General features: G+C 36.4%; 4 protein-coding genes, 1 long non-coding RNA gene and 1 pseudogene across 13 annotated transcripts; 5 read left to right on the top strand and 1 right to left on the bottom strand.

Annotated features, from left to right (window-relative positions):
- Window positions 1-513: 513 nt before the first annotated feature.
- LOC145217736 (cilia- and flagella-associated protein 184-like) lies at window positions 514-4144 on the top strand. 2 transcript variants are annotated; one of them, XM_080085076.1, is made up of 14 exons: window positions 514-680; window positions 745-778; window positions 876-944; window positions 1058-1160; window positions 1243-1391; window positions 1757-1936; window positions 2022-2107; window positions 2316-2452; window positions 2650-2860; window positions 3098-3217; window positions 3310-3402; window positions 3480-3617; window positions 3768-3884; window positions 3941-4144. In XM_080085076.1, exons 1-14 carry the CDS (start codon window positions 669-671, stop codon window positions 4067-4069), a joined length of 1578 nt encoding a protein of 525 aa, XP_079941202.1. In that variant the 5' UTR covers window positions 514-668; the 3' UTR covers window positions 4070-4144. The 2 variants fall into 2 exon arrangements, with proteins under 2 accessions (XP_079941202.1, XP_079941203.1); XM_080085077.1 differs by lacking the exons at window positions 514-680; window positions 745-778; window positions 876-944; window positions 1058-1160 and having other exon boundaries at window positions 1244-1391; window positions 1747-1936.
- A 107-nt stretch (window positions 4145-4251) lies between these two features.
- LOC145217741 (uncharacterized) lies at window positions 4252-6863 on the top strand. The gene is made up of 3 exons (XM_080085088.1): window positions 4252-4429; window positions 4663-4864; window positions 5767-6863. Exons 1-3 carry the CDS (start codon window positions 4320-4322, stop codon window positions 6061-6063), a joined length of 609 nt encoding a protein of 202 aa, XP_079941214.1. The 5' UTR covers window positions 4252-4319; the 3' UTR covers window positions 6064-6863.
- Window positions 5837-17628, bottom strand: LOC145217737 (uncharacterized). 4 transcript variants are annotated; one of them, XM_080085080.1, is made up of 4 exons: window positions 17565-17628; window positions 14487-14715; window positions 9152-9234; window positions 5837-8548 (listed from the first exon to the last, which is right to left on the bottom strand). In XM_080085080.1, exons 2-4 carry the CDS (start codon window positions 14709-14711, stop codon window positions 7615-7617), a joined length of 1242 nt encoding a protein of 413 aa, XP_079941206.1. In that variant the 5' UTR covers window positions 14712-14715; window positions 17565-17628; the 3' UTR covers window positions 5837-7614. The 4 variants fall into 4 exon arrangements, with proteins under 4 accessions (XP_079941206.1, XP_079941205.1, XP_079941204.1 ...); XM_080085079.1 differs by lacking the exon at window positions 17565-17628 and adding an exon at window positions 17035-17297; XM_080085078.1 differs by lacking the exon at window positions 17565-17628 and adding an exon at window positions 16142-16204.
- Window positions 17401-19037, top strand: LOC145217740 (serine/threonine-protein phosphatase PGAM5, mitochondrial pseudogene; annotated as a pseudogene). Its single transcript, XR_013857471.1, has one exon. The product of XR_013857471.1 is annotated as a serine/threonine-protein phosphatase PGAM5, mitochondrial pseudogene (transcript).
- Window positions 19038-19102: 65 nt separating this feature from the next.
- Window positions 19103-19778, top strand: LOC145217742 (U6 snRNA-associated Sm-like protein LSm6). The gene is made up of 2 exons (XM_080085089.1): window positions 19103-19200; window positions 19438-19778. The coding sequence occupies exons 1-2, from the start codon at window positions 19110-19112 to the stop codon at window positions 19593-19595; spliced, it is 249 nt and encodes an 82-aa protein (XP_079941215.1). The 5' UTR covers window positions 19103-19109; the 3' UTR covers window positions 19596-19778.
- Window positions 19779-20081: 303 nt separating this feature from the next.
- Window positions 20082-22571, top strand: LOC145218631 (uncharacterized). 4 transcript variants are annotated; one of them, XR_013857676.1, is made up of 4 exons: window positions 20082-20624; window positions 20710-20861; window positions 20953-21621; window positions 22092-22571. It is a non-coding gene; the product is annotated as an uncharacterized LOC145218631 (long non-coding RNA). The 4 variants fall into 4 exon arrangements; XR_013857675.1 differs by having other exon boundaries at window positions 20953-21594; XR_013857678.1 differs by having other exon boundaries at window positions 20953-21594; window positions 22167-22571.
- Window positions 22572-22603: the final 32 nt, after the last annotated feature.

A 22603-nucleotide genomic window follows, 5' to 3' on the forward strand; every position in this document is an offset into this window, starting at 1 on the left:
TAGAAGTTATCGCGCAGTGCAATTATTTTGAAATTTAATATAGGTCAAGTTAAACGAAGGATGATTTAAACCGGTTTAATACTGCAAACAGATTCGGACCGGATAATTTGCCCGGACCGAAACAAAACCCGAGCTCGAATATTCATATTTCAACTCCCGAAGCCTAAACAATAAAAAGTTATCCTAACCCCATTTTACGAGCGCTTCGACTTCCTGCTTAATTCATTTAATGTGTTTCGGTATTAATAATGGTTTTAACGTTGCGCAGCTATTTCCGGCTTGGTGATTGTTTTAGTGCAATTGTGTCGCTATGTCGTCTTTCACCAAGCGAAATAAACTCAACTCAAACTCAAACATATATACCACGATTTTCAAGCAGCCTGCATTCTAGGATCCATAATAGTAACAACTATTACATTATTAATTAATTCATATTAATAGGCCGAGGCTGAACAGTACAAACTACGCTATCAATTGTATGTTTGTTTGTTTTTTTGAAATTTAATTACACAGTGTTGTCTCCCATGAAATAAAATTTGCGTGCTTCGAATGGTAATGTGAAAGTACTGTATTTCAATTGTTGGAACTATGACAACACAGCAAGCTAGAACCATACTGGCTTAAAAGTTTCACCATTTTACAGCTGGTGTTTGAAATTTGTTTAAATCATGGCAGAAACGGTGAGCTATACTATAGTTTAAATCAGGGCCACAAAATACATATAAATGAACTTTTTCGTTTTAGGCACAAGAAGTTATTTTGGAAGAACCTGAAAACGGTGGGTACTAAACAGTATTTGTTAAATGCAGAAACAACATGAAATATAAACATACATCTGTAATTGTGTAAAATTTTAAACCAATCATACATTGTAGAGGCTGCAGCAGAAACAGCAGTTGAACCAACTCCTGAAATCCCAGCAGAACAAGCTGCTACTGATGCAGGTAATAAAAAGGAATAAAACTGGTTTATATTTTATAAAATCTTCAAAAAGTCGAGAAATATTTTGTTTCTACATTATTGTAAATATTAAATACTTGCTTTTATTTTTGCACAGTCCCTGCTGTTGTAGAGGAATCAGCTGAAACCCAGGGAGCTGAAGCTGAACCTACAGAACCTCAAGCTCAAGAATCAACAGAGGATGCTGACCAGCCCACAAAGTATCCTAATTTCAACCTCACAGTTGTTTAATTTAAAATCGCTAACTTTGGGATATTTGCTTTTAACTGATTGTTTGCACAGCAATGTTGAACAGCCAGTTGAGGGTAATGAGGTAAAAACTGACACACCACCTTCTGATGAAACTACAGCGGAACCAACTGAGGAAGATTGCAAACCTGAGGACCAAACTGAAAGTGCAGAGGATCAAAAGGAAGTGGCTGAACCAAAAGGTTTTTATTCTAGTTCACGAGTAGTGTTAATACTATGAACACTCAAAGGGTTATTATGTTTTTAAAGATGCTTTGTGGATTTAGAAGTTTTCTTTATCTTATGCACTAGTGGAGCAACTGCTAATTCCCAAATTTAATCAAGTGTTTAATTTGCAAATCACTTTAACGTATTATATTTTTGTTTAAGTCTTATGTTAAAATTTTTACTTCTGATTTTTGGTCATAAAGCATAGCAACACAATTGCAATAAATCATTTACTCAAGCAAGAAGTACAAATAACACTATGTTTTATACATAATTTTACATTTATATAATTAAAAATTGTTTATATTTTGAAACATAACCAAAGACTAGTTGTATATAGTTGAGGATGGAAACGAGCCACCGGTTGAATCGTCTCTGGAAGCAAAAGATGAAGAACCATCTGAGCAACTTCCAATAGTTTCTGAAACTCTTTCTCGTGAGCAAACTCCTCCACTGACCACTGATGAAGGCATACTGCCTGATGAAGATAGACCTGAGCCTGGAACACCAGAAAGAGCTGGTAAACAAGTGTTTTCATATCATACTGAATTGGACATTGTGCAGAATGTATACTATAAAAAAACGTTGGTTTTAATCATCAATAGGTAGTGATGCTGAGCAAGATTTAATGCTAGCTGAAGATGAACTGATACCACAGTACAACAGAGAAGAACTGCTTCAAAAATATCAGGTGCCATATCTATGATGTTTTTCTTGACATAAATATGTTTTCGGCCAAAAATTCTAGTGTAATGATTAATATCCTTATCTTGGGAATATGTTTACTTTTTGTTACAACAGTAAAGTAAAAAGCGAAAAGTGATCATGTAATGTATTGCATTGTTGTTGAAAGGCAGTTACCATAAACTGATTCATTTATTTTGTTGAATGCATGACAGGCTGCTTTACATGAAAGGGAACAACTGAATCAACAGAACTATGCATTGCAACACAAACTTGCTGAATATTTCCGAAAAAAGAAAACAGAAGAAGCTAGACAGGAAGTTGATAAAAATGTCACCGATCAAGAACAAAGGTAAAATAGCTTAACTTGTCCATTTTTTTAATTGAATGGATTACTACTGGTGGGTGTAAAGTTGCTTAATTTATTTGTGTGTTTTTGCCTGTTTAAAAAACATGATGAAACAAATAATAAGAAAACTGAATGATCTATGAAAATATATGCCAAAAATGAAAAAAGCAACAAAATTTCATGTCTACATCTACCTTTAGATATATGAAATACATGAGCAACTTGGAAGAGTTAAGACAACAACAGGCAGCAGAACAGGAAGCTTACAATGAACAACTAGAAGAATTAAAAGCAAGAAAAATGGAGAAACATGGAAAAGTTGAAGATGAATGGACACGTGCTATCGAGTTCAAGAAAGCAGTTGCGGTTGATTCTATTAACAGTCGTTCTGGTCGACCTATTCCTGCTAAGGTATAACGACAGACTTTTTAAATAAAGTGTTGATTTGTTTCAAATCTTATTCAGTTATTTCTGTTTTTTAGCCTTATGTTTGCACTCTGTTTAAGAAAGCATAATGTTAAATTGTTTAGTTTATTCTATCATAAAATATTTGTTAAAACCCAAAGATATGAAATCACAAAGTATATTTTCTTTTGTTTGTGAAAATTTTTTTAATAACATGTAATAATCAAAATAAGTACTGTTTAGGACATTGAGATATATGAACAAAATGAGAGAAAAAAGGAAGCAGAAGTTTCACAAGTTCGCTTGGAAAATATCAAACTGAAAAATCGATTAAGGAAACAAGAACTTCAACTTAAACAAAAGGTAAATGGTAACCGGCATGAAAAATTGTGCAAATTGGCTTTAGTAAGAAAAAATGTCAAAAAATATTTAATCCACAAGGAAATTATTTGCAGGAGGAGTTGGCTGAAGGATTGCATTTAATTGACTTTGAGCAACTGAAAATTGAAAACCAAACCTACAATGAGAAAATTGAGGAAAGAAATGAGGTTTGATTTTGTGTCCTTTTTCTGTTTTATCCTAGTTAAGTTTATTTCGTGTTATTTGACTAAACGTTTTTATGAAGGAACTTCTAAAATTGCGGAAAAAAATAACCAGCACCGTGCAAGTTCTTACACATTTAAAAGAAAAATTGCAGTTTGTGCAAGCTGAAAATCACGTACGCAAACAGCAGCTGAGTGAAGTGGAGCAAAAGGTTGCAAAGGTAGAAAAACTACCCACTACAAGCAATTAACGAAAGCTTTAAATTTAAATAAATATAAAGTAAAAGGGAAAATTTTTGTTACATTTTAAATGCTTTTTGATTGGGTGTCGCTTGTATTTCCGAAAAGTTATGTGCATCATATTTTTTTAGAAACGGGATGTTTTGTCAAGAACGAAACAAGCACGAGACGCACTTCGCCATGACAACAATAAGTTGCAACAGAAATGCGGTTTGCTCGGTAACACAAGTCTTCTACGAGACTATGAGGTGTGATAGTGTAATACATGATATCATAATTGCATCCTAAAAAATCTTTTTTTTAGGAAAGCACAGATGAAGCTGATGATTTGTACCATAAACTTGATGTACTAAAGCGAACCCACGCCGAACTGACACTCAATCTCAACGGAATTAAAAAGAAAATTGAACTTGCCAAGGAAACAAAGCAATAACACTAAAATCCTTGACACTAAAATGTTTTATTTTTACGTTTTTTTGTGAAATATTACTCCGTTATTTGTAGTTGGCTGTGTTGGATGAAAACCACTCATTTTGCATTCATGCCTTTATCAATACTAGGCAAGAGATGAATGGGTTTCTAAGGTCAGGAAATAGTATGTCCGGGATAGAAAGTTGTTTTGATGGCATGTAGTATGTCGAACGATATTAGGTGTCCAATAGTTGGCATATGAAACCGCGAAGATGCATTCGAATCCAAGGTGTTTGTTCGGCATTGCTACGTTCTGGATTATTCTGGCATTATCATTGTGCAAAAATGCGCTAGGCCAAAAACCAGGATTATCCTACACACAGTAAGTTGCTGTTGAAAGTAATGCGAAATATTGTGCTTGTAAAATGTAAAACAAAACATATTGATTTTTGCATCCTAAAAAGGTATTTTGGCCCGCAACAAAAAAGATTAGTGTATTTGTTTACACTCAATTTTCGTCGGCTAATATTAATTACTGATGGTTTTGTGGGTTCTGTTACATACTAAACAAAAATATTTAGGCCTACTTATTCCTTTTAATTGTTATTGCTTTAGTGAAAACATGTCGGGCAACGGTCAGGACATCGTGAAAAGAGATGTTCAATCACATCCACATTCTATGTATGTTAGTGAAGTTCCAAGCGCCGACGATATGTTGCATTTCTTTCAAGAAAGTTTAGTTGCTTATGGCGAAGATGTGCTACAGCAATGCCTTGACGAGTTTGACATTAGAAAAATCATCAGCGTCGAAACACAGGTCATAAACTTTATAGGCTATTCGCTATTTTAAAATATGAACACAAGGTACATAATATAGACGTATTTATTTTTTATTTGCTTGCGTGATTGTTTTTTTACTTTTGTTACATAAATCTTGTATATAGGCAATGGTTGGGCAGTAAAATAATAAATACACATAACCAGTTTTTCTCATAGCCTGCATTAAACGTCAGCACTCAGACAAACCTAAAACAACGTATCTTTCGACCTAAGGTCTCATTAGTGCAGCTGATGACGAGAGATAGGCCGTTTTGGCTACAGTAGTCATCAAACGGCACTCCAGCTTGTTGGGTGTAACAGGCTAAAAAGCCATGCCTCACCTATTTCGTTCGATGCCACAACTGGATACAAAAATCATGTTAAACAATCATAACATCGTGAGACGTAAAATGAGGCATAGCTTAATATTTCCTAACTTCTTTGTTAATCGTAGTAGGGATTTACTCGCGTGAGGCGGGGCAGATCGATTTTGTCCTGTCATGTTTGCAGGACTGTCTGTATCAACATACAAAACAGCCCTGGTAAAATTATACGAAAATCTGAATTACATACTGTGTATTTAGTAGTGGAACATAGGTTAAAAATAACATAAATTTAATAACCTTAAGCCTATTAGTGTGGTGAAACCAGTATTGCACACACCCCTCAGCCCAGTGGTGGGATTAAATTTTTTTTTGTCATCCGGTTCTATTACAAAAGTCATATTTTTCAGCCGGTTCTGTTACAAAAAGTCATTGACATTGAGCTGATCTCATAAAATTTCGTGAGACGGTTCTATAGAACCGGTGCGAACCGGCTGAATCCCACCACTGCCTTAGGCCTAATTTTTTTAGCTGTTGCTCATATTTTTTTTTTTAATTTAGTCTTTTTTACCAACAGAAACTGCAGAAGCAGATCCGAAAGCTATTTCTTTTGACTGTAATTTTGCTCTCATTGGAAACTGCTGCAATACTTGGAATAATAGTTTATATTTGCCAAAAGGGAATCAACGAATCGAAGTCAAAGTTTTTAGGACGGCGCACGTTGACAAATGAAACCTGTTCGAGCAACATTACACAAAACAACGCAGCAAATCATGATGTTGGCGCAACCAATCCATCGTATGAGACGGACACAGCAAGACAAATTACTTCAGAAACAATAAACAATACTGTACTGTACAATGCAAATGTGTAGTCGATCAAAGTCAAATTGTGTTTGCTGTAGGTTTCGAAACAGCAGGGCATCTCACAATGGCAATTTTTGTGTTACAATTTTTGATGTACAAAGTTCAAACTGGGTCGTAACTATTAAAAAGTAGCATTTACAACGCCAAATTCTTTATTATTTTGCATATTACTTTGATTTAAGGTAGGAAAGAAAAGTGCAAACAGGAGTGTTCATTATGGAATGACAAAGTGTTTGAATACCACGTGTCCTACGTGTAGCTATTTGATTGTAAGCAACAACTATTAAGAAACTGTAACGCCACGTGAAAAAATTAAGAACCTAGCCTATACTAAATACAATGCAGGTAACATAAATAAGGCGAATTGTGTAAAAGCAACATATTTTTGGAGTGCTGCACAAGTACATTAACAAACCAATTAACAATAAACAGTCAGTTCTATTCTTATTTAGTACACTATGCATCCATTGTTGTAGCAAATCACAAAAATTGTTTTCTTTTTTCGTCAGTTTGATTTTAAACTAATTTAAACAATCTTGGCAGTAATGCTGTTTATTGCAAGCAGCAACATAAAAACAAAGAAGACATTTTGTGGTTATGGGATTTGTGCAATGCGCGTAAACGTATACAGTCAAACTTCGATACTATGCCACCCTTTGGGACCGAGAGAAAGTGGCATATAGTACCGAGGGTGGCATAATATCGAGGGTTGGTTGTAAAAATAGCCTTGTGACGTGAAAATGTACTGTAATGCCACGTTGTGTTGTACGATTGTAATTTATTACAGTATACAGTATAAGGTATAGTATACAGTATAATTTATTACAAAAAACGGCTAGATCGTGCATAGAACAAACACGATCTGTTATTTTGTTGTGACACAAGCACGGAACGGGGTTTACATAACTCGCTGCAAAGCCGTGAAACCTCTTAACATGGTCACGTTTATTTACTCAACGATTTGTTTTTCATTTTTTCTCTGTTTTATTATGAGCTCAAACCGAAAATAGTCAGAAGGCCCAATTTTTAATCCGGAACCAGACCGTTAATACAGTGATACTGTACTCTCATGTGTCATAGTATCAAGGGTAAGGGGTGGCATAGTAAATATATTTTCTATTGAATTTAGTTGGTGACGATCAAAAATGGTATAGTAGCGAGGGTGGCATAATGTCAAGGTGGCATAGTATCGAAGTTTGACTGTATCGATCATTTCACAATATGATTCAGGCATATCGGTTGCAAAAACTACGAGCCACACTAAAAGCAAATAAGTTTTGGCATACAGAATAGCAACCGAAGTTGTCACAAGGTAACAGTATAGTGCAGTTCAAATCACATTGTAACGTAAAAATCGTATTTAGGCTATAGACAAAAAACTCGATAGTAGCATATTTGTATGGTAATATTTTACAATAATTCGTATAAATGTACATCCATATCACAGTGTGATAATGTTTTTGTGTGTTTGATGGTAGTGCTATTTTAAAAATCCTACAAGGAAGCATTTTGTTCGTTAACGCTCAAAATTCAAATATTACTAAAACAGATTTAAAATATCAAGCAGATAAAAATTCGTAATCACACTTAAATTTAAGGCGAGTTATGGCTGTGTAAAGCAACGGATCGTGAAATACTTCGAAAATTTCGTCCGCAAGTTCTGAACTATTTTCTGTTGTCTCCAGTTTTACGCATTTTGAGTGTTGCAGATTTTCTTTTTCAACGAATTTTCCTGTTCTTTTAGGCGTGTACAGATTTCCTCCATGTTTGCCGCACGTAAGGAGATCAGGCTCCGATGAAAAATAGGCTAAACCGTGTTTCCTTTTTTTCTTTAAGTTATTGTTGTCCCCAATTTGATCTAAGTGCTGGACGGTGACTTTTTCATCGCCATTTTCGTTCGCACTTGACTTGCGAGTCTTGGCGATAGGCAAACTCGGGAGTTTTCTTCTGTGACTTGTTTGAACAATTTTTTGAATCCTATCGACGCTTTGGTTGGTAACTTGCGATTGCTGCTGTACATCTCCTGTGCAGTAGTCCAAACGTTCATTGGCCAAATCCACATTGGTTTCCTCTATTACAGTACCTAGGTTTGCTCTGTCGTTTTGATGTTTCACCCCAGCTGCAGCAAATGTACCTCGAGCCAACGAAGCTAGTTTTGAAGCCTGATTTCGCTGAAATTCCAGCCGCTTTTTCAGAAGAAAGTAGTTTCTTGCAAGTCCGACAAATCCACCAATTATGACCAGTGCTGATACAATAATGGCAATAATTTGAAACCACAATGGCGTGTTTTGTCGAATGTCAGTGACACCGAGCATCAACAAAGCAAAAAATAAAATTGACAGTCCAATAATGATGGTGCAAACGCTTGGGCGAATTTGCGGATATCTCCTTAAGTCGCTGGTTAAGCCGTCAATTGCAATTGAGATTTTCGACTTTTTTCTGAAGATGTTGGGTGTTGCTGAATGAGGTGGAACAACCACAGTAGAGTAGGCCCTAAAACATACCCGAAACACATTGTTACGGAGCCTTAATTTAAAATACATTTACATTTTTAGTTCAAAGGTGACTACTAAAAGTCCAATTGGTCATGCAAAAATGTTTGAAGTTATGTGAAAACTTGGGTCAATCCAGTGAGTTACATATTGTATAGAGTGTTGTGGTAAAGGGTTTCGGTCCATTGACGAGCTGTAAATTTGCCTGTCCGTGTTTATCTCGTGTATTAGCAACGATGCCATCGCCCCTTTCCTTACCAAAAAGATACTTTTGTGCCAATTCGTTTAGTCTATAGTAGCACTTGCTAAAGTTACCAAAGCTTTAAATTTGAATGTCGCATCGGTTAAAAATCGCTTATGGGGACCCCCTAATATGCGTTCTTACAATTTTCGCTTCACGTTAAGCCTTGACAAATTACAACTAATGGTCGATAGCTTTGACAGTTTCATTTGCACTTGACTTACGTCGAAGAATTTCTGACAGTTAGTTTCTCAAGCGTATCGCTAAGCTTCATTGGCAACGTATTTGTGTTCAAACAACATGATCCCTGGTAAGACTTTAGGTAAGTTCGCGTTTTGTGCTTTGGGGTAAAGCTGTACCAACCTCGTTTTGTCAGAGTCACTCGATTGCGAAAACTTGGCCTTTCTAGGAAAGTTGAGGTTCGTACTACGCTGCATAATCGCCGCCTGTGCAAGATCACAAAGTGCTATTTAAATATACATTATGTGGAAACATATCGTGTTCAAACATGTGTACACATTATGCGTTAGCTTAACTGGCGTAGTCCCAAAAAAACCGACAAGATACAATTGACACTGACGATTAAACACATAGGCATTGCCTTGACAAGGATGTATGCTGTACACCAGTGGTCGGCAACCGCCGGTCCGCGGCCCGGTACCGGTCCGCGAGGGTTTCGTTATACCGGGCCGTATAAATGTTTAGGTTAGATGTTACAAAACGTTTGGCCCATGTATCCCGGGGATGATAAACTAATTTAAGCGTTTTTATTGCTAAATATTTGTACTTTTTTGAAGACCGGTCCGCGATAAAATTTTAGTTTCAAAAACGGTCCGCCGTTCACAAAAGGTTGCCGACCCCTGCTGTACACAATTGCATTATTCTGTAAGCCAGTAGCCATGTAAACTTGAATTAAAAAGTGGATAGGTATAATTTAATGCATCACACAGATTGCATATATTACTTACGAACATAAAAATCAATACGACTTAAACATAATCGAAACACCTGGTTTTTATAGGCCTAAAATTAAACCAAATAAAAATTGTGATCAAACGTAACTTGTAGCACATCAAAATATAATTTAGTTGAAATCAAATCATAAAGTAGCTTCAAAAAAGCCGTAGCACGTATATTTAGTGCAGCTCTGTGTAACAAATACTGTATATTAGCATAACTGCTACTGTACATTAGCCTAATTGTAAGCGATGCGCCATAACGTTTGTTACCATGTTGCAATGATTTCTAGTCCGCTTTTTGTTTCAGTCAGATCAAGTAGAAACGCACTGCAAGCAAGTTTCAACAATTTTTTTACATCTGTAGCAGCATCTTTACCTACATTGTGCTCATATTGAATAAAATCCTACAAAGTTCAAATACATCAAACAACACCAGCAACTTCTTGACTTGTCTACCGATACAGCTCTTGCTCATATAGATTTACAATCTTGTTAAGCGATTCGTAACCCCAGCTGAAATGCATGGGAGAATTAGGTTGTCTTTAGCGATCGATGGCAATAAATTTTTCCTTTAACCCAAGTACAAAGTCATGTCAAGCGACGTCATAGTTACAGGTTGGACTCGAACCAACTTGCTCTCAGCTGTACTTGTCTTAACTAAAGGCCATTCTCTAGTGCCTGTTCGACCCGCTTACATCTTTGCTAACTTGCTTTATGGTGGCGTGATAAGGAGATTATAAGTTTTGCGTTGAACCACAACAAGCATGTACCATGTCATGCCAATCAGGTAGTGTTAACATAGCCTGAGGTATTTGCAAAACAGTCGAACGCTTAGTCACAAAGTTTTGTATAAATCATGCACTTCGAACGGCATACGTCAGCAGGAACTAATGGCGTTTGAATGATAATTGAATAATTTATTTCCAAACAAACCGAATAGCATTTGCGCGGCGTCCAAACCATATCGGCGTGCTTTTTTCTCTGCAAATGCTGTACAAAGTTGCACGTGGAAACCCTTTATCCTGTTTCTGTCAATACGTTTGATAAAACGAATATATAGGATTGATGTGAAACGTTTTTTTCTCTCTGTGTCTACCGTAGCAAAACATTTGCGCTTGACGCTTGAAACGCAACGCTGGATGTTTTCACTGTTGTTAACGCCTCAGTTGATTTAACGAGAAGCCTTTTTTTCAAAAATTGACCTATTGACGATTTAGTGCCGCCGTGACATCATAAAAGCCTTTGTATAAACAAACCTTAGAAATTCTAAACCTGAATACCAACGACAAGATTACAAAACATTTGACACTGCTTTTGTACAAACATTCTTTCTTCACAAAGCGTCCTGCCTTACAACTTCGTCTCTGCAACGCAACATAAAATTAGCCGGCCGATCGTGATTTAAACTCTTTGCTGTCGAAAATTTTGTTCACGGTGCAGTTTTAAAAGAGCAATTATTGATCTATGATGCAAGCGGATTCTAAACGCGAAACAAGAGTACTATTGATTTTGAGTAACATTAAGTATTCAATGTGTTTACGCAGCCAAAAGGCTACGGCGCTTATTGAAAAACATTTTGGTATATGTTTACACTTTTGTTGGCCCGACTAAACGATTAAGCCCGCAACCGATAGGCTAAGTATGATAACATGAACAATGTTATCGACTATAAATAATCAAGCGAAACTCATAACATACAACGCCGGTTTGTTTCCTCATGCTATACCCACTGTTGTGGTTTGTCACTAAGTCTACAACTCATTGTATTATCTGTGTCCCCATTAGTCCCAGCCGACTAGATTTCAAAGGCTTTACGAAAACCATCCTGAGGGTGTTAATTGCTTCAAAGATAGGAAGCAGCTACTTAGTTAGTTGCCATATTGGCTGTCAACGCTGGTTGGCTTATCCGATGTCTCATGCTGAACAATGCGGCATGCCATCAGCCATTATCAACTCGAAGCATACGTACACAGACATAATCGTGTATACTTTTGAAAGTAATGACAACAATTTTCTCGTTTAAACTGCACTTTATAAAATAATGCTGATACTTTTAAACTGGTGGTTCGCCGAATGTTTTGGTTTCGGTCTGATTTTGAGAACACTTGCACGAAACTCTATTGATGCGAAATCCCACTTCATACCCCAGTGCACTTCGCGTGTGAAAAAAACGTGTCTGCTAAGTCACCTTGCAGTAATTCAATGTGGATATTGATTTTTTTGACGTTGATCAGCTAAAAATAGAAACATGCTGTTGGTGTATTATGTAGCGTAGTATCTTTCTTTTGACAATCATGAAATTTGTTCAATTTTAATGTAAGCATCACACTAGTAAAATTGAACCGATACAGATTTGTTATCTTTCAGCAATTGGCATAAGAATTGGCTTTTGTCTGATTACCACCCGTCCCTGGAAATATACTTTTCCTCTTGCTTGGAATTTTAGCAAATTATTTTGCCGCTACGTTTGTTGTTGCAAAATGGTTTGCTTAGTACTGACTGCACGCGTTTTGCCATTATCCACCAATTGTCCCTTCACATTTTCGCTTTTTATAACGTTGCAAGGCTATTTCCGCTTACTGTTTGTTTTCGTACATTGTGTCGGTATGTTTTCGTTCACCAAACCAAATAACATCAACTTCACTTAACGCAACCTAATACCCAACTGACGACTGTTAACGCAACAAAAAACAACGCTTTTAAACATATACATCAATAAATGTGAGTGGAACTTTCAGCTAGAAAATATCTTTTTATCCTTCACTTCAAAAACTCAAATGTTCATTAAGGTGCTGTATTTTCGGCCAAAATTACCCTAAAAACGTTTTCGCTCGTTTCTGCCCTCTTCGATCCACTACCAAGACAAGATAAGATGGTAAATCAAAGATCGATCGGTCGGAAATCCCGTGCCGTAAAAGTAAACAATGGAAACTTTTTTGTTGTAAAGTAACTTCCAAAATTACGTTTTTCAACAAAAGACAGCAAAACCGAAGCAAATTAGATTAAAACCAGAAAAAATACAAGAGAATGTACCGAACGATAAATTATGTAGTGGTGTTTGCCCTCGAACAAGTGACTATTACATTTATTGCATAATTAACAAGTCTGTAATTCAGTTACAGTACTGCAAATCGCTATTATCGGCTTGTTTTGCTCAACGGGTTAGATCTATTTGCTGTTGAAAAATAGCGACGCAAGTGGCCATATTGAATAATTTTATTACGCCACTGAAGTCGCAAGAGGCTGGATATCGCAAAACCGTAGTGTCTTGCCAGAGCAAAGGGGCAGAAAGATACATATGTCGCCTTGATACAAATATTTGGCTGCAGCTTCAAAGAGTATTTGATAATTTGCGTCGGCTACATTAGTTAAGTAATTAATTAAAAACCGACACCGAATATTCGGCAGTTTTGCTGATTTTTTTTGTCAGAATCAACGATTTTTGAGTCGAGTTGTAGTAAACGGGCTTGAAATTGAATACAAATCCGGCTCGAATCAGAAAGTGTAAGCCCAAAATCCGTCCCGAAACCCATTTAAAAAAACTAAGCCTGAGTCAGGCCCAAACTTTGGGGGAAACGCTGCAAAAAAGATTCCAACCGTATTTTTTTAAATTTCAACCTGGCTTTTAAATTCATCCTGGCTCAATCCAAAACACGAACCGAAAATCTGGCTCGACTTACAACTCTGCACAGTTGTCTTACTGCGAGTGAAATGTAAGTTTCAAGTTTTCGTTTTGGTTCGTGAAAATCGATTTCCTCTCGGTTGCGACACATTACTCGGCCGAAACCTACACTTCGTAAAAATCGCTGACTTAGCTGTCAACCGAAATTTAGGTACATGACAACTTAAATCTGTGTTTTGTCTTTACTCGGCGTTCCTGTGCCTTGTGATTGAGGACTACTTGTACTCGCGCGGAGTTTTAGTGGAAAACCGCTAACAAAGAAATTGCATTGAAACATATAAACTTCATATGTTTCTGGACGCTATTTTTTGAGCTACTTGTGAAAAGAAGGATGAACAGATGTAAAACTGTTTATACCAGGGGTGTGCAACATTTTTCGTCGGTGGGCCGTATAACCAATTTCGGACCTCAAGCGAGGGCCACATAACTTGTTTTCATGTGCACAATAAAATCGAAATTTTTCCAAAAGCATCAATAATTTTTCTACATTTAACATACACAGTTTCAGCGCAACAGTGACTTTCGCAACAAAATTATTGTTTACTAGACAAAGGGAATTGTTACGTCACATTCGGTGAAGTAGGTTCCTTGCTGCAACTGCTGTATGATCCACCGGTTGGAAAACGCTGATTTATCTTATGTTTGCCACGTACAGCATAGCAACATAGGAGATTTACCAAAAACTAGTGGAACATTTGCTAAATTCTCAGAAGAATTGCATTTTTTATCTCAATCAGTGTGTTGGTGGGGACAACACTAAATAGCTTGGCGGGCCGGACTGTGGCCCGCGGGCCGTATGTTGCACGCCCCTGGTTTATACGCTACTACCGTAGTATTTGGCTGTTTTTATCTACCGCTTCAGCATTAATTACTTCTTATAGTTAAGTATCGTTCACTGCGCTTCTTTTTTAATACATTTTAATGTGAAATATTGTGCAGATTTTGCAAGAGAAGTGTTTGCTTCTGATCGTTGTACAGTTAATGTTAATAAACTTTGCCATTTCTAATACTTTTCACTCAACATGACAAATGGCAATTGTCCAACTTACTGACTTACTTCGGCTTGGGCAGTTTTTCGAAACTTTATGGAATGTTGAGAGTCTCGTCGTTTCATTCTGTTTGTGGCTTTGGATGTCTGCAGACCCGGGATCACAGGCCAAAACAGAATATCGGCCGGAGCCAAGTGAGAAGATATACTACCCCCCTTAGAGTTCTTGATTCTGTCGTTAATTTGACAGAAAAGAAAATTCCCTCGTAATGAATTCCGTCTTTCCGCTGACATGTTTCTGCCAAAAAGAATAACCATTCAGTATAAGTAACGTTTTCGCAATAAAAGTGGTCAGTGCAGTAACACGTTTGAGGCGCGCTAGTTTTATCATAAAAGACAGCAAATGCTATTTCTAGGTCCTGAATGTAAAAAGTAGGCCTACAACCAAATTGTTTAATCGATACGCCCACAGCAGGCTCTACATTGACTGGGCCGCAATGAATCATCGCAAAGTAGATTGAATAAGTCATTTGTTACTTTTGCCATTATCGTAAAATAATTTATAATTTAGCAATAAATTATTTATTACCAGATTGAACCGGAAAAATGGTTTCAAATAAAATTTGTTTTAAATGCGTGTTTTATAAAGTGATGGATCGAAGTTTCGGTCGGCCAAAATATTTCCGTCAGCCGAAACCGAATTAGTTTGTTTTACAAACCGATCAAAATAAAAACCGACTTGGAATATTTTATGTCTAGTTTGGTTACTTTCGACAAAACGAACAAATAACATTTCCTGGACAACGGCTACCAAACTGGGGTCTGCAGTCCCTTTTTTAGGGGTCCCTTTTTAGGCGATTTTGCGGCGACCGCCAAGAGCTTGAAGTTTGTTTATGACCTGATTTGATGTCAGACTTTACCACCTAATACGTGTAAATTAAAGTATAATTTAAGATGTACTGTCTCCATTGCTGAACAAAATAGTTTATTTTGTCGCAAGTCATAAATCAAGCAATTATTTGCGTACAATCCTAACACTTGATTTTGTCTGTGATGTCACAAGTACCCTTGGATCATTGTTACTCATAATTTAGCGAAAACCGGGTAAAGTCTTGCGTCTTAAAGTGAAAAATAATAAACCTCTCTAATATTTGTATACTAAAGTTTTAGTTTTGTTGAAATATACTTAAACTTTAGGAACCACGACCATTTTAGATAATGGCAAAGCGAAAGCGGTATAACAGCAACCAAAACCTTAGGGGCCATTGCCCTGGCCTGGAGTCTACTCTAAATGATTAGTTCCTGAAATGTAGACAGCCTAAAGATCTGTTGTGACTTAAGGCAACAAGGTAGCTATATGTGGTCACAATTTCTCTAAAACGCACCTATGCAGAGAACCACAGAAAATACAACAGGCTTAGATGCGACCCGTCCGTCGTTGAACTTTTGTTTTGCTTTCTTTCTAACGCTACCATTCTTTAGAAAACAGCCTAAAATCTGTAACTCGCCAAACTTGTAACTTGTTTTACTAATTGGCCTTTAAAATAAACTGTAATTGGGTTAGAATAAGATAAAAAGGTAGAATATTGCGGGAACTTGTGTATAGTTTTTTGTTTTATACACTTTCTGATAGAGAAAACTTCTCGAACAATCATCACATAGGCGACACGTTAAAAACAAATATATGCATAGTATCTGCAAAGTTCACTACAAACACTTTTTACCTCCACATTCGGATTTTGTGGTTTCACACAGTTTTTCTGTTTCAGATTTCACTTAATGCAAGATTTGCAGATTTCACTGAAACGAAACGAACCTAGCGAATTAAAAATTAATAAGGTTTCGTATCCTTTTAACTTGCTGATGGACGAACGACCTTTCAATGAATTAACTTTGCTTTCTATAAACACAATAAGCCGTACGTCGGGTGCTTCGACAGGTCTTGGTGTCTTGTAACGAGTCAAACGAATCGATTTCAAGCAACTCCGGCCTGCTGTAAAATACGCAAGCATAACACGTGCAAAAACGAGCTCTTTGCAAAACGATAGACATTAGGAAAATCGCGCTACAAGGACGACAGACGAAGAGATGGTCATGCCCGAAACAAATAGCATGCTGGTATGATAAATAAACAAAATAATATTATCTGACGCTGCAGCACATTTGCAGTACTACGTCATATTCCGGGGTACAATCACTTGAAATCACCTACACAAGAAACATTACCTTGGGTACATAGAATACACCACACACTGACGAGACGGGGATGAGCGCCTTTTTTGCACAATGTTCGCACATTTTTGAAAATTAGGAACAAAATGTGCACGTCTCATGTATTGGAAATTAATTTATGAGCACGTAACTGTGGACGATCAAAGACAAGCTTTTATATCTCATTTACTCCGAAATTGCTCTATTAAGTGCTTTTTTGATGATATTGATAAGCTTTAGGTATACATGACGTAAGCAAATGTCACAAGTGAAAAAAATTCGAAAAATAAATGAATTACAAATCGTACGATTTTTGTGTAGGCCCACAGAAAAATAAGAAGAACCGCGTTTTTTGCTTACCGGTATATTAGCTAATAGCTATTAAATTGACGACTTAACAACGTACTTTTTCACGGGGTTAAGTAACTAATGATGATCCTTGTCAATTCAAGTTTAGATGGAGCAAGAGGAGACCAAGGCTTCTCTTCTTGCAATCAACAATAACAATGTTGAAAATTGTAGAAATATTTTAATGGACTCCCTAAAGCCAAATTTATTAGGGATGTAATTTATTTTACTTATTTGTGGAAAAGTTATTTTTTTATTTCTTTAAATACAAAGGAGATGACAATGATTATGAGTTAACAATCTCAATAGTCTGTGTCTGACCCTAAATGTTAACCTTTTAACCCTGCGAATTAATTTTTACATGTTACATACTAGAAAGTATAAACACAATAAATATATGATAAGCTGCAACTTATATGTTTTAGCATAGTTATTGTATGAAATACAAACTGTGATTGTTGGAAATGTTCTGTTTACATGGTTTATTGATATGAGGGCATTGCATTGACATCTTAAAAAACTACAACACATGCAAAATTTCAGTTCCCCCCAAGCCCCCATGCCCACATATAAACATATATTTTTTACCTGTGATACTTATATTCTGTCTGGTTTTAATGTGATGCTTGTGGCTTTGTCTCATCTACGTACATTTACCAAACTGTTTCTTCCAATTGCCAGATTTGGCATTCACAATCTGAATGCGATTTAGCAGAATATGCGAATAACTGGACCAAAGGTTTGCCAACCCAATTTCATGCCTTTACCACATTTTTGCAGTAATGACCTTGTTAAAAATTAATGATTTTATCCTCCTGTCTGCAACCATACCTGTAAAGTGCGGCTGGCAAAAGTTGTGTTAGCGAACCTTTGGTTTTAACTGGAATGATCTTTACTGCAGGTGGCTGTAGAATTTGTCTGTTTGTATCAGTAAATGTTTCAACGACAAATTTTTTTTCCATTACTGCTTATTAGAAATTTTGACATGAACACTTCAAAGCTGTTAAAAACCCTTCTATCTGTTGGAGCAGCAGGGACACTTTCATATGCAGTTACTGTGTTTAAGGTAAATGACAAGCAAGAACCTGTTTTGGCAGACAACACAAGGGTCACTTGGGATTACAACTGGGATAAAAGGGAACCAGTAAGCCTCATAAATCCTAAGAAGTTACAAAAACTTGCAGAATGTGACGACAAGGTGGGAATTGCAGACTTGATTTCTCAATATACACCAACAGCCACCCGACACATATTTTTTATACGCCATGGTCAATATAACCAAAAGTTCAAAGAAGATGAACTACGAACTTTGACTCAGTTGGGTCAGGAGCAAGCTGTTTACACTGGGATGCGACTGCGTGATCTTGGGATAACCTTTGATAAAATTGTTGAGTCTAGCATGACTCGTGCTATTGAAACTAGCTCTTTAATTCAGGATCAACTGTCTAAAACCACTGTTGTTAGAACTGATTTGCTTCGAGAAGGATCACCAATTGAACCTGTTCCACCATTTAGGGACTGGAGATCCCAGATTAGTGTTTACACTGATCATCCCCGCATAGAATCAGCTTTTCGTAAATTTGTTCACCGTGCTGACTACACCCAAGAAAAAGATTCCTATGAAGTGGTAGTGTGTCATGCCAATGTAATTCGATACATAGTCTGCAGAAGCATGCAAGTTGCCCCTGAGGCATGGTTAAGGATGAGTTTGCACCACGGAAGTATAACACTGATAAGCATTCATCCAGATGGCTTTGTAACTGTGAAATCGATTGGAGAAGCTGGACATATACCCAAAGACAAGTTGACTACATCATAATGTCATTTAAATGTACTTTTTAGCAAAAGTCTGCTTGGTAAACTTGTCCAGTTGTCAAATAGTATTGCAGTTACTTGTTATGAACACTTTGATGTAAAAACATCAGATAACAATCGCACTGTGAAAACTGGACTTTGATGACACTTAATTTTTTTCTCATTACTTTTATACATGCTTTTGTGTCCTGATGTAAAATCAATTAAATTGTAATCTTTTATGCACTGTTACTTTTTAATTTTAGACTGACTAAGTCTGCTGGGTGAACTTGAATTAAGAGCTAAAGTTGGATAGGTGTAACTGCTAAGTACATCATTATGAGTCGGAAGCAAACACCAAGTGATTTCTTGAAGCATATTATTGGTCGCCCTGTTGTTGTAAAGCTGAACTCTGGTGTAGATTATAGAGGTTTGTATTTCAAATTATGCTGTATTTATGTTTTCTTTTATTTTTTTAACTGTATAATTCAATAGGATTTAATTTTACATCTTTATGTAACGATTAATAAGCTGTAGAAGCATAGACAGCCTTACATAGGACTGTTTACAAAATCTATGATGATTAGGTTGCACTTATTGTGCTACCAAACAACATGCTTTTTGTAAATGATAATTCAAAAAATGACTGACTGTTGTACATTTGTAGGTGTCCTGGCATGTCTGGATGGTTACATGAACATTGCTTTGGAGCAAACTGAGGAATATGTCAACGGACAGTTAAAAAACAAATATGGAGATGCATTTATTCGGGGAAACAATGTTCTCTATATTAGCACTCAAAGAAGAAGGGGAATTGCCAGTTGATCTCAGATTGCACTTGCGTGCATTCAAGAGCAATCCAGTTGAAATTATTCAAACGCTTTAAATGAGCGGATGGTTTCTTTTATCATTTCTCTTCTGACCTTTAAATTGAACACTGACTACATTCTCTAATGCAGTGTCATTGGCAGAACCACAACGTTTCAATACAACACACACCAAACCGTTGTCTAAGAGTTGTTAGACGTGTCTCTGATTTTTGATTAGAACTTGTTTACTTTAAATAAATCTGCCATCAACGGAGCTCTAGTTGTAGAAAAAAACGTTTGATGTTTTGGTATGTTGCGAGTTTAACCTTGCCATTTGACAAAACAAGAATTTAACTAAAAAAAAAAACGTTTTTCCGACAATTTTTCAAAATATGGTTTCAAAGGAATTGTAAAATCTGTGCATTTTGTGTTTTTGAGGCTTAGACAACAAATTTGTTAGAAATCGTTGTTTTAACTACCTTATCGTAGAGTATTTATCAATCAATCAATACTTTATTTGTCACGCTTGGCATTAAAACATTTGCATAAACAAAATAGTAACACATAAACAAAATAGTAATACATAAACATAAACAAAAGTAATATGCGCGCGACCGGGCCAGTGAGAGCCAAACATTGGCCATCGAGTCACTTGACCCGTTTCTGTTTATTTAAGAATTGAAGGAAAAGGGGACGAGAGAAATAAAGGGACTATGTGATGCTAATGTTGGCATTGAAAGAAAAATATATGAAGTAATAAGGCCAAAAACACAAAATGCAATAAACAACAAAGGGAGTACCAGAAAAGGAACATCGCAATGCAACAAAAGAAACCAGTACTGTCAAACAGCGTGAAAGAAATTGCACGAATCGTTGTGGAGTCTGACGATGTGAGTAATTTAAGCTCGAGGGCAAATGCGTTTAATTGCTGAATTTGGAATTTGGGGTGTGATCAATTAGTGGAAAAACAATGCGAGGCATGTTTATGTTTAGCACGTGGGCGAAGCTGCATGTCATTACCAATTCAGTTTACCAAACGTTCAAGGTGGGACATATCTGGCTTCAATAAAGCGTTTGACTTTTTTTTTGAAAGTGAACAAGCTGACATGATGTTTTATGGCGTTTGGCAGAGTGTCCCACATTTTGGAACTGGCGTATGATATGGTATTTTGCGCTCTTTTGGTGGAAACGCGATGCAGAAAGTAATGACCTCTGGACGCCAATCTGGTGTTATGCTGATGTATGCGTTGTATGGGTGTTAAAAATTCGTGAAACGTCTCAGGTAATTGCATGTTTTTGTAAAGAAATACAAATTTTACTACCTCTGTAAAATGAATGTCTTTTAATTTTATAATGTGTGTTTTTTTATACAGAGGTGTTGGTGAGGTGCGATATTGACTGTGAGTAATAATTTTTAAAATTCGGTTCTGAAGAGCTATTAGTGGTTGCAGGTTGGTTTGGTTGGCAAATCCCCAAGCAATTAATCCATGTAAAAGGTATGGATGCACTAATGAGTAGTAAACCGCTCGAAGGGTTGGGAGTTGCATAAAATGTCGAAGTTTTGCAAGAATGCCTGCGCTGCAACTTATCTTTTTCCGGATGAGCTGGATGTGAGGTTTGAACTTTAACTTATTGTCAAATATCACTCCAAGGTATTTGATTGTTTGCACCTCTTGTATACATTTTTGTCCATACGTTATTTGGAAATTGAAAGGAAATTTGTGTCTGTTGTTTTGAAATATCATAAACTTTGTTTTTTTGTAATTTAATGACAGTTTGTTGGCACGCATCCAGTTGTCCACCTTGCCGAATTCATTGTTTACATTTTTTTGAAGCACAGAAATATTTCTGTCTGACATGCAAAGAAACGTGTCATCTGCAAATAATCTTGTACTAAATTTTGATGCTGTTGGAAGGTCATTGATGTATACCAGGAAGAGCAGAGGACCTAAAATAGAGCCTTGCGGAACTCCACATGTTGTAACTTGACAGTTGGAGTTGTGATTAGGATGAATGTGAGTGAACTGTTTTCGTTCAGTGAGGTAACTTTTAAAAAAATCGAGTATATGGCCTCTGAAACCGTAACAAGTTAATTTTTGTAGCAGTATGGAATGATCAACAGTGTCGAATGCCTTTGCTAGATCTAAAAAAATTCCACAGGTGATGTTACCATTATCACAATTGAAAATGAGTTTATCATGAATTTCCGCTATGGTCAAATTTGTGGAGTGTTTTGGTCTGAAGCCATTTTGGAATTTGGTGATGAGTTTAAATGTTTGCAGATAACTGGACATCCTTTCGTGAATTAATCTTTCAAATACTTTTGACACTGTTGGTAGAAGTGATATAGGTCTATAGTTGGTCATTTCTTGGGAATCCCCCCCTTTGAAACACGGAATGACTTTAGCCAGTTTTAGACATTTTGGATAGATACCCGAATTAACACATTCATTAAATATGGTACATAACAGAGGAGATACATATGGTGCTGCAAGTTTAAGTAATTTCACAGGGATGTCATATGGACCTGGAGCCTTCCTTTCGTTTAGTGCTAATATAGCATTGTAAACCTCATTGACTTCCATAGAAACAAATGAAAACGAATTTGAAGTGGGGTGGGGAAGAAATGATGTGGGGGATTGTGGGGTGGACGGAATTTTCCCTGCCATATTGCTGCCAATTGTTGAAAAGTAAGTGTTGAATTCATCAGCAATTAGTTTAGGATCTGTTATATGTTGCGAGTTTTTTACAACTGTGATTATTTTGTTGGGTTCAGTTTTTTTGTGGGATGTGATATTTTGTATTATCTTCCAAGTTTTCCTTGGATTGTTTTTATTTATTGTAAAAATGTTTGTATAGTAAAGTTGTTTTGATTTTTTTATGACATTTTTTAGCATTTTTACATATGTTTTATAAGTTGTTTTAATGCCAGTGTTGTTTGTGTGAAGTGTTTTTTTGTACATTTTGTTTTTGGTGTTAATGGATTTTAAGATCGCCTTTTTTTTTGTGTTTTTGAGGCTTAGA

Source organism: Phallusia mammillata, chromosome 3, assembly GCF_965637545.1.
Source record: "Phallusia mammillata chromosome 3, kaPhaMamm4.hap1.1, whole genome shotgun sequence".
Taxonomy (NCBI): domain Eukaryota; kingdom Metazoa; phylum Chordata; class Ascidiacea; order Phlebobranchia; family Ascidiidae; genus Phallusia; species Phallusia mammillata.